The 15410-nt window shown below is 32.8% G+C and overlaps 1 protein-coding gene across 3 annotated transcripts; it reads left to right on the plus strand.

Annotated features, from left to right (window-relative positions):
• The first annotated feature begins 3492 nt into the window (after positions 1–3492).
• Positions 3493–15175, plus strand: LOC143082243 (uncharacterized). Of its 3 annotated transcripts, none has more exons than XM_076257835.1 (5): positions 3493–3591; positions 10206–10544; positions 11220–12368; positions 12866–12956; positions 13585–15175. In XM_076257835.1, the coding sequence occupies exons 1-5, from the start codon at positions 3537–3539 to the stop codon at positions 14072–14074; spliced, it is 2124 nt and encodes a 707-aa protein (XP_076113950.1). In that variant the 5' UTR covers positions 3493–3536; the 3' UTR covers positions 14075–15175. The 3 variants fall into 3 exon arrangements, with proteins under 3 accessions (XP_076113950.1, XP_076113951.1, XP_076113952.1); XM_076257836.1 differs by lacking the exon at positions 3493–3591 and adding an exon at positions 8995–9212 and having other exon boundaries at positions 13585–15174; XM_076257837.1 differs by lacking the exon at positions 3493–3591 and adding an exon at positions 9453–9566 and having other exon boundaries at positions 13585–15174.
• Positions 15176–15410: the final 235 nt, after the last annotated feature.

The following is a 15410-nucleotide window of genomic DNA, read 5'->3' on the forward strand; positions in this document are numbered from 1 at the left end:
TTGGCCATTATTTACCATCCCCGGTGACTGGGGTATGGAACTTGTGTAACAGGTCTTTTTCTGACCACCATTAGTGGAGCATCCGTTTGACTGTGCGGGATGAAAATCAAAGCGCTGTAAGCACTATAGGCAGTTAACCAAAAACCAAGGCAAACATAATTATGAAAACTGTGGCAATGTTGCTTCAATTTTTTTTAAAAGATTTAAAAGAACAAACATTAAACATTCATATATAATTGTACATTTATGTTCATTTAATGAATTAATCATTAAGGCAAATAATTCATATTTTATCAAGGTTTTCAATAGCAACGTATATATCAAGTATATTTTTTTTTCATGGTCATGAGTCTCGAGTCAGCAGTGGTACAAATTCGCAATGATAACAGTTCGTTGATCGTAATTGTTTGTATTAGTTGACTGTTAGTATTTCAAGTTGACTTTAGTACGAGCTTGTAAAAATATGAATATATATGGTTTAGGGGTGGGGATCTCGACCGTTTCCAAGTTCTCAAACAGGAGGGCTGGGATGACCCACAGGGACTCCCCCTATATTTTATTTGATTTATTATATTGTCCCATATATGAATATATATGGTTTTGGGGTGGGGATCTCGACTGTTTCAAAGTTCACAAACAGGAGTGGTGGGGTGACCCCAGGGACTCCCCCTGTATTTCATTTGATTGGTTATATTGTCCCGTACATGAATAAATATGGCTGAGGGGTGAGGATCACGACTGTTTCAAAGTTCTGAAGCAGGAGGTGGTGGGTGACCCTAGGGACTTCACCTATATTTCATTTGATTAGTTATATAGTCCCATACATGAATGTATATGGTTGAGAGGTGGGGATCTCATCCGTTTCAAAGTTATCAAACATGAGGGGGTAGAGTGCCCCAAAGGACTCCACTGACATACATATAATTTGCTTACATTCAGGTATCATATAATCTAGTTGCACTATATGTGTAAAATAAGAAACTTCCAGCTATTTGAACTGACCCATCAAAATTGAGAAAAAAAATTACCCATTTAGTAATATGTTTACACTTTAAAAGCATCTAACTTGCTTTACCAACATTTTTTACTGATAAAGAAAATTTATACTGTCACAAGGACCATATATATTGTAAGATATACTGTTCCCAGCTGTCACAAAGACTCACATTGTATTGGATTTTGACATTAAAATTTGTCAAAAAGTAATTTTTAGTTTCCTATGAGTACCTATGGATCTTCAGAACGCTGGCACTGTTGCACCATTATATTCTGCTCTACTTCATCATCATTGTATTTAATTATACGTTTCTCACATTTTCAGTACAAAATATTTTCTGTTTTTTCATTCTTTTACATATATCTTTTGGTTTTCAATTCTAGTGTTTATATTTAATTACCATGCAAAGATGTATTTTGTCATCTGTCTGATTTTTTTAAAAGTTCAAAGATCGCCAAAACCCGGAATTACCCATATCCGCTTCCGGAATCAGATCCGATATTAGAATTTACTTCTCATGTCAGCCATTTTCTTTTCAATGTTGTTTTTGTCAGATACGATTTTACTCGAATTTACACATTATTTGTCGGCGATTTTCTGTATAAAGCTAGCGGTTGAACAAAATGAACATCGTTGTCATGAATAATAATGCTAAAAACAAGTTTTGAGATCGTTTATTAGGAGACTTTGGTAAAAAGGTTTGCAAAGTTATTTTTTATTTCCTCTCAAGTCGTGCATGTCGAGCGTAGCTAGTAACCAGGTCGAAAGTCCGACTGCAAAAGTGGAAGTTCGCAGACCTCGGACAACCGCTAATTAAACCCCTGCCTCCAAATTGAAAAGATACAAAAATTTCGTCTTATAATTTAAAATTGCCGCCAACAGCATGAACAGTGGAACTTATTTTAAGACTACTGACGTAGTTGACTACGTATTGACGACTAACAATATTCCTACGACTTTTGTCTTTTGGGAAATCTAAACTACTTGTCTTTAGAAATTTTCGGCGATTAAACATTTCATACATTTGTTCTTTGACAGCTTAGCCAAAATCTCAGGGGATAATAAACTACATAAAGATTCCTAATGTGCCCTACTTTCTATGTGCAACTTCAAAACTTTTGGATAAATCGACGATCATTTAAGGTTTTTCTGATCATATTTTTTGTAATCAAGAATTAAAAGTATGAAAAAACTGTCCAATTAGTTATGAATAACATAACATCCAGCTAGATAATTACAATGGCATATATTTCAGCATTTATTGGGTTGAACACAAATGGAGGGTGCTCGCAGAAGGCAGCTTAACTGCCTAAAAATACACAGTCACTTCCAGTCAGAATGGGGATGTTAAATCCGATGACTCGTGTATACAGAAAATTAAGAACCCTTGTAACAACTGGTCCGCATGTCGTCTGCTGAAAGGCAAAATTTCTGTCCCAATCCGAAATACCCTCACCTTCTAGTGGCAGTCTACAATTCCACGACCTTCATCCCAGACGACTCTATCACAGGACCTGCTTATTGTATTTATCGTTGATTTGATATTAGCGTCAAAAATATGCATGAAACATTTGCCACTGGACTTAAAGCAACAAACAATCAATCAAACTATTAAATGGAATATTGACATGTCGTAGCTATTTTTTGTAAGGAGATAGCTGCCAAATTGACATTCGGAGATCCATAAATGTTCGATAAATGCAAAATAACTAAACTGTAGGACTAATCAAGTATATTTCATTAAACTGAACCAATTGTGATAAATTCCATTTTCTATGAACACGCATCTAATCTAGAGTCGGTTACAATATTTTTTCAACGTATGGTAATAATCTGCTGTTATTGAATACGTTTGTTTTTCAGCAATTATTTGAATTGTACTTTGTAAAAAACACACGTGCTTGTAATTTAAATAGTTTGTGTAGATACTGATCCAGTTGTTCTTATAATATTATTAAAGATGTTTCGGTTAAGATCGTATGGCCTATCCTCATCAGCCTATCAAACCACATCTTCTTGTTTCTGTAAAAATGACCACGGGTGTATTAATACACTTACCACATCCACAATTCTCCGTTACGCATGTGCCATAACCGAATGCCACCAACAACCGAATTTTTACTTTCACTGAAAAACACGACGAGATCTAGAGCCAGTGGTGGAGCAAGAATGGGTTTACTAAATGAAGAGCCTTCGTTTATCCCCCCCTTTTTTTATTGTGATTCATGTTACTGAATTTTTCTCTGAAAGGGTTTTATACAGTGGTGTTTGTCTTTTCGTTCTTTATTTTTCTATTTTACTTATTATTTTTACAAACAACTGATTTCGAGAAAGTTCGACAAGAATTGCTGTTAATAGATATCTACAATAAACTGAATGAGCCCATTATTTATTTGAACCAAAAAGCCCTTCTCAAAATTAAATTGTTGTCTTCTAGAATTACATTTTACAATTTACCTTATCGGGTACAATTACATCCATTAAATAGTCCAACCCATCTGTGTGTGTTACACACTTCCTTCTTCACCATTGTCAGATCATGGATACATTCCCTCTAGGATCGATCTTATTGTGGATTTACATACCCGTACAAGGTTAGTTTAAATTAAAATTAAAAAAAAAAAACAATACAAAAACTGCAGGAAAACGTTAAATTTATTATTCTGAAAGAACTTAACCAAGATAGTTGTATCGTGTAAACGAATGAAGAAATGATAAAGAAAATTAATGATAAAGTAAATGAAAATTGTTACTTTCTGATCGGTAATTATATAAATAGTGATATCAATTAAATCGAAGGTAATTACATGTATGCCGTGACCTTTCATAATTGTTTGACATGGTCAACTCAGTTTTATACATTCATTAAAGATTCATTAAATCACGTGGTATTACCGATGTGGGTTAATTCCGGACGTTTCTGCGTATCGAAGCAATTATACTATAAAGTCAACCTAATATTCGAGATTATTTTCCTTCTAAGAACACACATTAGTTGGTATATACATATATTCTTTCATGGCTCTACAATCTGTCTATACCAGCTGTATCTTTATATTGCACAAAGTCTTGTTTTCTCGGTCTGTTTATAACGTCTTTACACTGAATGCATTTATAGATGTTGGATGTGTACTTATTGAATGTTGGTTGTGAACTGATTGACAATATAAATATAAAAAAGAAGATGTGGTATGATTGCCAATAAGACATCTATCCACGAAAGACCAAAATGACACAGACATTAACAACTATAGGTCACCGTACGGCCTTCAACAATGAGCAAAGCCCATACCGCATAGTCAGCTATAAAAGGCCCCGATAAGACAATGTATTTTAACAATGCAAACGAGAAAACAATATAAAGTCCTAGATGCATGAGTATTTAGCCCGTCATATTCTGTACGTATGTGCCTGTCCCAGGTCAGGAGACTGTAGTTCAGTTGTTGTTGTTTGTTGCTGTATTACACATTTGTTTTTGTTCATTATTTTGAACATAACTTAGGCCGTTAGTTTTCTCGTTTTTTGCAACTATAAGCATTTACTTTTCACGATGACTGGTTCAGTTAGTCTGAACAAACACAATAAGTGTGATACATTTTCAGTCTCATTGGTTCAGTGAATATGACATTTTAACCAGCTGATCAATTTCAATTGGTCCTGCTTTTAATTGAAACTCAGTAAAGTTTTACTTTCAATCTCTATACTCTTATGGTCATTCTTCTTATATTTCTCTAAACATGTCATATCTTTTTTTATTAATTTTTATATTTTTAAATACTAGCCCACCCAGCCCAATTTTCATATATTTTGTATTCCGAACTTTCTGTCCCGTGTGTAAAGCGTTTTTTTTTTTAACAAAGTTGTTGTACCTTTTGTTTGAGTTAGTTGCATGTACTTGTATTGTGACTTTCAATTGTTTTTTTTTGTTGGTGTTGTATGTACAGTTTATGTTGTGTAGACCTGTATGTCTTTTAAGATGCTAATTTAGGCCTTATATTTTTATACATACTTTTCCTTTGTTTAGATGTTGCCAAAGAGATTAAAAAGATTGAGAGTTACATTTTGAAATCATAACTTACATTGACGACTTTACTCTATTAAAATGTGTGAGATATACTTTTGTATTTGAAATATGTATATATAGATAATCTACATATATATATATATATTGACCCTTTGAGCTTGTCGTTTTGTTGCTACATAATTAACAACTTCCGGAATGAACTGTACGATGGTTTTATACCCCGTGTAAATGCTCATCGCAAAGAGAGAAAGATAGAAGACCCTTATAAACATACAGTGATTTAGAAGATTTCAAAACGTTTCTTGAATAAATAAATCAACTATTTTTTTAAAAATGTTTTTAAATGCATTTCCCCCCGAACTTATTATTTAGACTGCTATTTATATCTAATATCGGTCAAAGTAAACTTGTAGATTGACTGCTTTATTGTTGACAGTATCAATTACATGGGGTATTTAAAATACCACAATTGAAATTTGTAAGTGATATTAATAAAAACTATAAAAAACTATTCATATGAAAACATTTCCCTGTGAGTTTAATACATTTTTAACGTTAAAACTTTGTCACATGATACAATATTAAAGTGTTTTGCAGGATCTTTATTTGGGACGTTCATATCTATATCACTATAGAACCCACCCGCGAAATCGCGGGCATTTAGAGCGTGGTTGAAAGTATGTAAACTGTTGTAGAATGAATTTTTGTAAAAGATTTCATAACTGGAGAATTTCAGGAAAGGTATCAAAAGTAAAAGGAATTTGGTGATTGAAAGTCCGTCCAATGACGGAAACAATATTCAGACACATTTAGGTGTCAGACCACCAATTACTCCCTCCAATTTGGAAATTATAAAAGTAGCCCTACTCTGACACAATATAGAGAAATATATTTACACCATTTTTAGCCAAAATTACTTGTTTATGAGTTTGCATTAAAAATTCAGGATTAATGGGCTCCATAGTATACTAATTTAAGATTTCCAGAAAACCAGGGTGATTTTTGGTAGACCTGTGTTTTGAACGTCATATTATTCTTATTGAATACTTTAAAGGTAGGTTGAAAATTGGAATGTAGAAAGGTGATACATGTACTATTCAGGATAAACCTGGTTTCTATGAAGTTAAACTTAAGGTAAAGTATTTACTGAAAGCTGTGAAAATTGCAAAATAGGTAGGGATTTTTAATTGGTAGTCTGACACCTTTATCTTCGTTTTTTTCTTCCAAAATAACCCAAACTGAATAATCATATAGATGAGAATGACAAATGCGACTATGTATGGTTCATATAGGACACAGAGGCATGATGATTGATTCATTGTATCAGGAAGAGAAGCGAAATACAAAATGAGGTCTTCTCATTTAAAAGTATAGATTAATGACACTCAGTCTAGATATAAAACACAAACATGTAGTACGCAGAGAAAGGGCAGCGGGAATTTTGGGACGGAGGTAAAACAAAAGTTTATATTAAAAGAAGATGTGGTATGATTGCCAATGAGCCAAGTTGAACTCTCCACAGGATACCAAATGGCACAGAAATTAAAAACTATAGGTCATCGTACGGCCTTCAACAATGAACAAAGCCCATACCTGTTATTAGATTTAAGAGAGTCAATCTTAGAAATGCGCTCAATATCGAAAACCATAAAATTTAATGAAAAAGTAAAACGAATTTAATCATTGAAGACATCTGTCGAGTTTCTTTTAGATTGGAACAAGCGCATGCATATTTGTCGTTTTTCAAAGTCTCGAACTCTTCTCTTTTATATCTAAAGTAGTGGCACATATTCATGGTGATAGTACGGCAAGATTCAGTACTGGCAAATATTTAAACGGCGGTGTTTTGGAATTTCTGGTCCGTAATGCTCTTCATCTTTATTTTGGCTTTCTAACTAATTTGATCTGAGCGTAAATTATAAGCCTAGTAATGTAGACCAAACAAGCGTCTGGCGTATCAAATTATAATAAGCCTGGTATCTTTGATAACTCTTAATAGGTAGCACAAATATAAACCGTCCTTTACTGCTAACATATACGTCATTTTCTCTCTGGTCAATAGTTCTCTCAATGGCAAATATACAGCTAAACATCATTAGATTTTTACACTAAGCAGTTCCTGTTAGAAAGACACAAAACTTAAATATACTACATATATACACTAGTTATATCTATCTACGAGTACTATTTACAAGAGGCCCATTATATAATTTTTAGTCTCACTGATAAATTTTAGTTTTAGCCGTCCACGAGTATATCAATTGGCCCATGACTTAAGTCTTAATTATTTTTTTAGTTTTAGCCGTCCACGAGTATACCAAGTGTTCCATGACTTAAGTCTTACTAGTAGAGCTTTCTTACAAATTGACGAAAGGTACGAACGAACTTAAAGGGAGCACGTATTTCATTTTCATAATAACAATTTAGAATCTTTTTATCCGGTAAAACAGCGTTCTTTTCTAGATCAAATATATCTTTCAAAAATAAGCATATCGCAAACAATACACGCTTTTAATATGTGAAAACAAAGAAAAATAGTGTCAAATACACTTTCCGATACATTACTTACCTAAACCACGAGTACACACATTTCAGCGGGAAAGTTTAAGCCCGAGTTTCACGATTTTGATTTTAATGGCATTATTGAAGTACGTTAGTCTAAATTTAACGACAAGATTCACATTTGTTTTTATTTTGTTTATTACACTATTAGCAAATTGTCAACGTGGAATTTTGAGATTCGCAAAACAATGATGCTACATTGTTATGAAAAAGTAATATGAAATAAATCTAGAAAAAACACATTTTGTGATCAATTTGTTTTCTATTAATGTTTAATGTTAAAAAAAGGTAATATAATAACTCTTGTGATCGCAGGCGAAGTTCACACTGTTAAACAAGTAAAAAATGGGAAAAAAAGAATAAAAACAAACAATTTATGAGAGCAACCATTGAACTTTAAAAAAGGAGGGGTTATATTTTTTTTCTTTTCTTTGTTTTTCGATGCTATCAATCATTTTTTTTTTCAAACTTTTATCACTGTAGGGTAAAGGGAAAATCTGGATTCAGAATTTTTTGTTTGTAATCTGCATGACCACAATATATTTTTTTTGTCAAATATGGAATCAGAATACTTTTAAAGGAAGAAAGCATAACCCTCTTCGGAAGTGAATTGTTCCCTTACACTCAAAGCAAAAAAGAAAAACGGGTGTTTTGGAAAATTAAACCGTCTCTCTCTCTGTCTGACTTAATTGTATATAATACATTTAGATAAAGATTTAGAATTGGAGGCTAGGAATGTGTCTGTTGAGTAGAGGTACTTTTGTGCGAATCCCTCCTAAATCTACCATTGAGCTTTATTTGTAGATCAGCTAATTGTATACATGTAGATTTTTTGGTTCATTTACATACACATTTAAACACCTAAATGTATATCATGAATAAATCTACAAATTTGCATCACATATATTGTGGATTTTATAATGACGATTCAACAGAACACATGCTTGACAGTGGCATATATTTCATGAATGTTCAGTACTGTAGGCAACACGCAATTATACGCTATAAAAAACCCGGTTCCATATTAGACCCTAACTCCGGTGTTATATAGCAGCATATGGCATAGTATGAAGATCATCTTTTTTTTCTTCATTTTATTATTTTGGCGTTGCAAATATTGAATCAAATAAGTATATTTTTTTTCTCCTATTTTTCTGTATAAAGGGAAGAAAACAATGTATTTGCTTTGATATTTTCTAAGGTTTAACAATGCAACATTGTAATTTTGAAGAGAAGGGGGAGGAGGGTATGAAGCATTTTTTGTTTTGTTTTTAGTGGCATTTTATCTTCTGAATACCCTATATTTAAGATATTTTGTAAGAGTTATCTCCATTCACCTGGTGGTATTATATTTTAACCAATCGTACGTCCCGAAATCCTATATATTTTTTTAAAAATAAAAAATCTAATTTAATAAGTGTCGTTGCATGTACGGTAATGGTCCGAGGTTCCATGACTATTATTCAAATATGTCAAAATAAAGGATCCCTAAAACGAGTCTTACGTATGATTCGTCAAGCGTACGTACCTTTTGTCAATTTGTAAGAAAGCTCTACTAATATATTTTAGTTTTAGCCGTCCAGGGGTATACCAAGTGTTCCAATGCATCAGTTTCTGAGAACCTCCCAGGTAAGTGAATACAGAGATAATATTCACGTACCTTGAGAATACCCATCAAACAGAATAACACACTTGAGATGATAATTATTGACCTTTTTCCAGACCATTGAATTTGTACTTCCAAAGCTTCCGGTTAACTTAGGAAGTTAACATAACAGTGCAATCTGGTTGGTCAAATTCATCTGGTTACCTGTTTATTTATACTAGTAACCAGAAACCAGAAAAACGTGACCAATGGGATTGCACAGTTTTATTTACTTTCTAGGTAAACCGGAAGCTTTGGAAGTACAAATTCAATGGTCTGGAAAAAGGTCAATAATCATCATCTCAAGTGTGCTATTCTGTTTGAGGGGTAATCTCAAGGTACGTGAAAGTTGTTTTAGTGTAAAGATAAATCGATTACCGACAGACTGGTGTATTATTCGTGATAGTTGTAAGGGAAAGTAATAAAATATTGGTTGAAGCGAACACATTGAAAATTTCCGTTAGCTACCTTGTGATTTTTCGTACGGGTATGGAAAGTAAACCCCATATTGACAGAAACAAGTGCCTTTGATACATGTATGTTGCCCTAGAAAATAATTATTCTCTATCTGTTTGTAAACCAGTGGATTATACAAATTTCTCATTAGTTCTTTCCAAAATTCACCTCGTATGAAAATAAGGAGATGTGGTATGATTGACAATGAGACAACTATCCACCATAGTTCAAACGATGTGGATGTAAGCAATTATAGGCAACAATGAAGCCTTCAACATATGAAAGCCTAAATCAAAATTAATTGAATACTTTGGAAAATGCGGGTATTGTTTTATATAAATCTAAAGTTAGGAATGCTTTTAACTCACGCAGAGCTCTTACTCGTTGTCTGAGTTTGGCTTAGTGTTTGTTCTTTTTGCTTTTATTAGATCTTTAAACAGACAATTATAAACATTGGCGAAACCTTTTTTTTTCTTTCAATTTAAAAATTACAAAAAAGTTACAAATTTTAAATATTTCAGTTGCAACGTTCTGTACCATCAGCGAAGCAGAAGGGGTGCGTATAGTTTTAGATGGATATTTTGCTAATGCTATCCCAGACAAGGTTTGTTCATGTGTAGCACAGAAAGGTCAAGCAAAGAAGATTGTATTCTCGAACGTCAATTTCCTTCAATCTCCTATTCAGGATGGAGCCTGGTGTGGAAGTAAGATTATCGCCAAACAAGACAATGGAGAGAGTAACCATATGTCGTGTAGGGTATTAGGATCATTGAATCTACAGGATGATAATGATATACAGATAATCCTACGAAAGGAATCAGAACCTGAAGATACCAGATATTGTGCACTGGTATACTTTGGTAAATAAAATTAAAAAAAAACTAACCAAAACAACCCGGTCATAAAAGCGCTTTTTCTCTTTATTAAGAATTTAACTAATAAATCCTACTTGTTAGCTTTGTCCGTGTCTGTAACAATATTTCATATGTCAATTTTCGTTATCTATGTTAAACACAAGCAAAACCGTGATTTAGTTACGATAAATAATTTAAAATTTTTACTGCTTTTCTTCATTGATACAAAGATTGATTTAGAAATTTGTACCTGTAACCTCTATTACAAACGGGGTTATCTAATCCTAATTGTCAATACAGCCCGTAAGTTTGGATACGATCCACGTAAATTTAATAGTCCTTTTAAATTATCCATATTATTATTAGTATCATTATTGTCACCGTAAAGCATTCAACAATGAGCAAAAACATATTCTTTTCAATAGAAAGAAAAGAGATTTTGTATGAATATCATTGAGACAATTATCCACAAGAGACCAAATGGCACAGACATTAACAACTATAGCTCCCCATACGGCCTTCAACAATGAGCAAAAACAATACCGCAAGGTATATTTGATTTGTTTATCTATTTTTTGCTGTTCAATTGATCAATCATGCTCCTTCTGGTGGCATTGAATAATATAAAGCTATTAGTTTGTTTATTTCTATTTCTCTTAAGCATGCTATTATTTTTTTCAGACACCGACGAACCCATTAAAATATCCTGCTTTTCAAACTATGTTACAACAACCTCAATGTATGACTCAAGTATAATATCAACGACTGACCCCTCAACAATGATATCAAGTTATTCAGCAGAGACTACAACTGTCGACATGTTAAAAGAGACCAGTACAACTTTGACATCGCAGCATGAAACTGTTTCTAATAGTATACTAATGGATACAATAACACCTATAGTTTCTACAACGCATTTGGATCCACACACAGCTACTACAGTACTTTTAACAGAAAACGCGACTGTTGAATTGAAAAACACTGAAACAACTACATCTGTTGAAGCCTCAACTAAAAAATCAATTACACTTACAGATGTTAAAAGTGATACCCCATCTTCGACACCTAAAGCATTGCAGACAAAGTCTAGTAAAATGATTGATATGATAACGACTACGGAACCAACCGGAACCAGTAGAGAGATGAGTATTCAAATGACTGAGATGACATCAGTACAATCAACACCATTTACTTTTAATTCTAAATCAAGTACGGAGATTTCAAAAAGTCCCAGTACTGGATCTACTCCCGTGAAAACTACAGAACGTTTAACGACACAGTATCACTTCACAAACACTAATATTACACCTACAGAATATGAAGTCAGTGCAAACGTTAGTCTGGACATTACGAGAAACACAACACACTATCATAATGTCTCTAGTACAACCGATATTGGTACAACTGAAAGTTCAACTTCTGCATTTACTGAATCCACTAATACAAGAACACCATACATACACATGTTCAGTGTGACTACTGAATCAACTGCGATAACAGACACAAGTATGCTCTTTGAAACAACAACCAAAGAATCAACTTCTATGAAAAATGCACTCGAAACAAGTTTTTCAACTTCACAGCTTTCATCCGATACAACCACTGATATAATCGCGGTAACAAAAAATAACAAAAGCACCGATTCCAGTGTTAAGGTGACGGCAAGCACAGTAGAAGGTCTTAGAACTACGGATCCCAGCAAAACTGAAAGCAGTTTTAATACACCGCTAATAACGCAAGATTCTACAATGAACACCAGGAGCACAACCAAAATAAATACCACAGTACCTCCTGAGCCAACCACTACTTTAGTCAACGATCAAACAGTTGGTATGTTTTAGATAGTTGTTTCTTTTCCGTTATATAGATATCTGTTTCCTCCTTTCACTTTCACTTTACTTATGTTGAGTTATTTATATTGTTACTGGTTAGTACCTCATGTGTAGTTACAATGTACACATATCGATGTTTTAAAAGCACGAAAATTGTATCTTATTTTCTATATTTTTTTTATTATTTAACTCTTTGTGTTCTTACCAGGTATACGTCAAACAGATGGGTCTTTTTTTCATAATTAATTGACATAAACGTTCAAAACAGGTCATTGCATTAAATTCATTTAAAAAAAACTATACAGAATTAAGGAAATTTGATTTATTGTCAATTAGACAACTAGCCCCCGAGTCTTTTTTCTTTTGAAGACTAAATTTGTTAAATAAATCAATTCTAACAACTTAAAAGAAGGAGGTTTAAGCTTGAATCAATACTATTAGATAATGTCAAGTCATGTTTATATGTGATAGAACACGCTATGGTTATACTTACAGATGACAAGAACCTGTATATAGGTATAGGAGTAGGTTGTGGAGTTCTTGTCATCATTATTATAATTCTTATTGGAGCATCAATTCGGAAAAAGTAAGTTTAAACATAAAATCCCATAACACATTCGGAAAACCTATATGTCTTTCTAAAGGTTGTTTGGTTGAAAGTTCTATTATCTAAAAAAAAAAAAGGAATGTTCTGATAAAAATTAGAATACAGCTGATAGTTGAAATCATAATTATATACAGCTTAATAGAACATAGTAAATATTTTCTTGCAATGTTAAACCATAACAGCATACGTTTTGTTTGAAGCGATTAGCTCCTCTATGCTCTTTAACTTGGTATTTTATTTGGCCTTTTAATTTTTTTATGATTCGAGCGTCACTGATGAGTCTTTTGTAGACGAAACGCGCGTCTGGCGTAAATATAAAATTTTAATCCTGGTGTCTATGATGAATTTATTATCAATAAGGATATAATATACCGATGAACGGAGTACAGAATATAAAATATAAATATATAAGCTATAATATCGATCCCAATATGTTCAAGAAGTTTGAATGTTTTGCTAATTTGCCTTGCGTCCGACATGACAGTAACAATGTCGATGTTATTTACCTCGAACAGGCACATGATCATAAAATGGCGTTACACTTGTGGTTAGATCTATAATCAAGTGTCAATCTTTTATATATGAAACTGCAATATCTTATTTTCAGACATTTAACAAGTAAAGGCATAGAACTTAAATCATACTTACATGGTGAAGATAATGACTATACCACAGTGAATGTTACCCATACCTCTGTCAATAATCAAACGAATGGAATAAACTTTACAAACGGACAAGCAGATATGTCGTCAAAACACAAACCTGACTGCAGTGAAAGGGACGAATACAAACCATCTGCAGCTAAACATATAGATATTCCTAACATTAAACCCGTTGATAGTTTGTATGCTGTTGTTGATAAATCAAAGAAGAAACAATTAACGAACAGTGTCATTGGTGGTGTGAAGGGTCATACTGCTGCAGAGAAAACAACCAAACCTTCACAAGAAACAGAAACAACAACACCTGACACAGCAAATAATAATGGATTACAATATGCTGAACTAGAATTCAGTTATCAACCTTCAACTACTGCAAAACCGAATGTAACAAATAACGATTCGGTTGATTACGCCGAGGTTATGTTTAAAAATTAGAACTTGAGTGAAAAAAAAACCAACATTTAAATTCAATGAATAGTTTTCCTGAACACCAATCATAACCATCGACATATCATTTGTCCAATTCGAATAAAGAAAAATGAAACGATTTGAGGGACATCACTCAGTGAACTTTGCAATGACAGAAGAGTCTGATACATTGTAAAGACCATAAACATAACAGCAGTATCACTTTCGATTATAACATTGAATTGTATGCATATTTCAAATATGTATCAAATGTAAACAATATACTACTTAATGGATATATATATGTGTAAATGTAACTTTATATCATTTGCATATACGACATATTATCTGTATTGGCCTAAATAGTATTGTTGACATTAAAACATTGAATTAGTTATAGTATAGCACAAGCATTAACGGTTGCTGAATTTCTAAAATTTTAACCACACATAGTTGTATTTTAGGTATATGAATATTTTGTTAATATAACTGTTTTTTTTCGGTATCTAATAATTAAAGAAAATCCACCTCGTTTAACAGAATGTTAAACTACATCATGAGTGTAACTGTTTATATACTTCATTTTTATATCCCAACAGCCAAATTTGAACGACTAGTCTTGAATATATTTGTGAGTCGACAGATACCATAGGGACATTCAAACTCATAGATCGAAAATAAACTGACAACGCCATGGCTCAAAAAGAATAACACAAACAAACAAATAATAGATCACAAGACACAACATCGAAAACTAAAGAATAAGCATCATGAACCCCACCATAAACGTAGAGAGCCGGAGATGTGTAGGTTCATATCCACGTAAACAGCAAGAGATGTATAAATACATATAAACGTAAAATGCCAGAGATGTATCAATACCGTGACGTAGAAAGATATATGCTAGAGTTGTATAAATTTGTAAAACTTCAAAGAGCCAGTGATGTATATATACGTATACACATAAACAGCCAAAGATGTATAGAAACGTATAAACATAAAGAGCCAAAGATGTATAGGAACGTACACACATAAAGAGCCAAAGATGTATAAAATTGTATAAACGTGAAAAACCAGAAATGTCTAGATACGTATAAACATACAGAGCCTGATATGTATAGATCATTATAAGCGTAAAGAGCCAGAGATGTATACTTAGTCTATTATTCTATTACAAGGCAGCGCGTTATATGTTAAAAATATACATAAACTTGTACATACAAAACTACAAAAGTAAAACAAATTACGTTTAAAAGCATACAACATCAAATCAACTATAAAAGTAAAGACTCTAACACTACCAAATTAGTAAAAGAAAATTGGATTCAAAGAATTATCAATGAATGAGCGTTAAAAGCCATAG

Source organism: Mytilus galloprovincialis, chromosome 7 (assembly GCF_965363235.1).
Source record: "Mytilus galloprovincialis chromosome 7, xbMytGall1.hap1.1, whole genome shotgun sequence".
NCBI lineage: Eukaryota > Metazoa > Mollusca > Bivalvia > Mytilida > Mytilidae > Mytilus > Mytilus galloprovincialis.